Source organism: Frankliniella occidentalis, unplaced genomic scaffold (assembly GCF_000697945.3).
Source record: "Frankliniella occidentalis isolate FOCC.00 unplaced genomic scaffold, Focc_3.1 Scaffold92, whole genome shotgun sequence".
NCBI classification, from domain to species: domain Eukaryota; kingdom Metazoa; phylum Arthropoda; class Insecta; order Thysanoptera; family Thripidae; genus Frankliniella; species Frankliniella occidentalis.
Window position 1 is genome coordinate 272,568 of NW_026267221.1, and position 1,304 is coordinate 273,871.

The 1,304-nt window shown below is 57.4% G+C and overlaps 1 protein-coding gene across 1 annotated transcript in view; it reads left to right on the forward strand.

The window, feature by feature from the left end:
• Positions 1–37: 37 nt before the first annotated feature.
• Positions 38–1,304, forward strand: part of LOC113205056 (uncharacterized) — a 4,226-nt gene continuing 2,959 nt past the window's right edge. The window contains exons 1-3 of the mRNA XM_052269451.1: positions 38–215; positions 649–766; positions 841–993. Of these exons, the coding sequence (XP_052125411.1) occupies positions 87–215; positions 649–766; positions 841–993 (400 nt within the window). The 5' untranslated portion in view covers positions 38–86. The remainder of the gene's footprint in view (positions 216–648; positions 767–840; positions 994–1,304) is intronic.

The window sequence follows — 1,304 nt, forward strand, 5'->3', positions numbered from 1 at the left end:
CGGCGGGGCGGCGGGGCGACTCCCAGAGGGTTGCGCGGGAGGCGCTGCCCACTGTGAGACAGAGCGGCGACGCAGCGCGGCACGCCATGGACGACCCCGGACGGGCGTCCCCGGGCGCGGGCGACGCGCAGGGCACGGCCCTGGGGACCGGGCTGGACGCCCTGCTGGAGTCGACCCTGGGGGACTACCCGATGGACTGCACGCTGGGCGGCGCGGTGAGTAGGACGACACACGCACACCACGAAAAAACCGTCGTGACGAAAATACTAATTGTCTGCCCTCCAAACGTTTCCCGTTTTCCTAATTTCCTTTCAGTCTTGAGTTCGAAGTCGATTAGATCAGCGTGTTGTGGTGGCTTTGGGGGTTGGGATGAGTCACGGGAATGTGTGATGGGCGATCATCCCCCGCCAATCTGTGCTCAGCAAACGACTTGAACGGCTGAGGGCTGCTACCCGACGCACGGCGCCGCATCGACCCGGCGGTGTAAAGGACCACGCCCATGGTGGTCACGGAGGTCAACATCAACAAAGCAACTTGCCCCCGCCCCGCCGCCCCTCCGCGGCCCTCGAGCGCTCTGTGCCCCGCGCCTGGGGGGCCCCTCCATTTATACCCTTTCATAAATAACACATGTGTTATTGCCCCCGACAGAATTGTTCTACGACCACGACCATCGCGCCGGAGACTGACTGGTTGGAGAATGAGGTGGTCGCGGGCGTCAAGAGGTGGCACATCTTGTTCATGGTCGTCGGCGCTTTCTGCAGCCTGGGTGAGTTCTGCGCGGGTGTCTTGTGGGGGATGATCTGGCCGGATGATCCTGACCCTGTCCGTTCTGATCACCAGTGATCGCCCTGTGCTGCTGCATACGCTTCCGCATCCCCCGCACCAAGCAAGAGATCGAAGCGGACTACGTGCGCAAGCAGATCACTCGCAAGTTCCAGAAGCAATTGCGTCGCATCCGCAACGCCGACATGGATGATATGGATCTGAAGAGAGGTTGGACTTTAACAATTCTAAGTGCATATTGTAGTCGTAAATTATTTACAAGATTGGTTTAACTGGTCTAGTCAGAACAGTCTACTTGCGGAATTTCCATAAATTTGTGGAAAATGTTTTCATTTTCATGTGTTTTTTTGCGAATTTTTTGGGGACTGAAAATAAGCTAGTGTGTTCCCGGGAAGACGCACATTGAATGCAGGCGCGGTTGTAAGTCCGTCTGACGGAGGGGGCGATTTGCGGTGGGTTGCCTACTTTCAGAGGTTTTGTAAGAGAAATTGCCTACCTACCCCAGGGGGCGATTTGGGCAG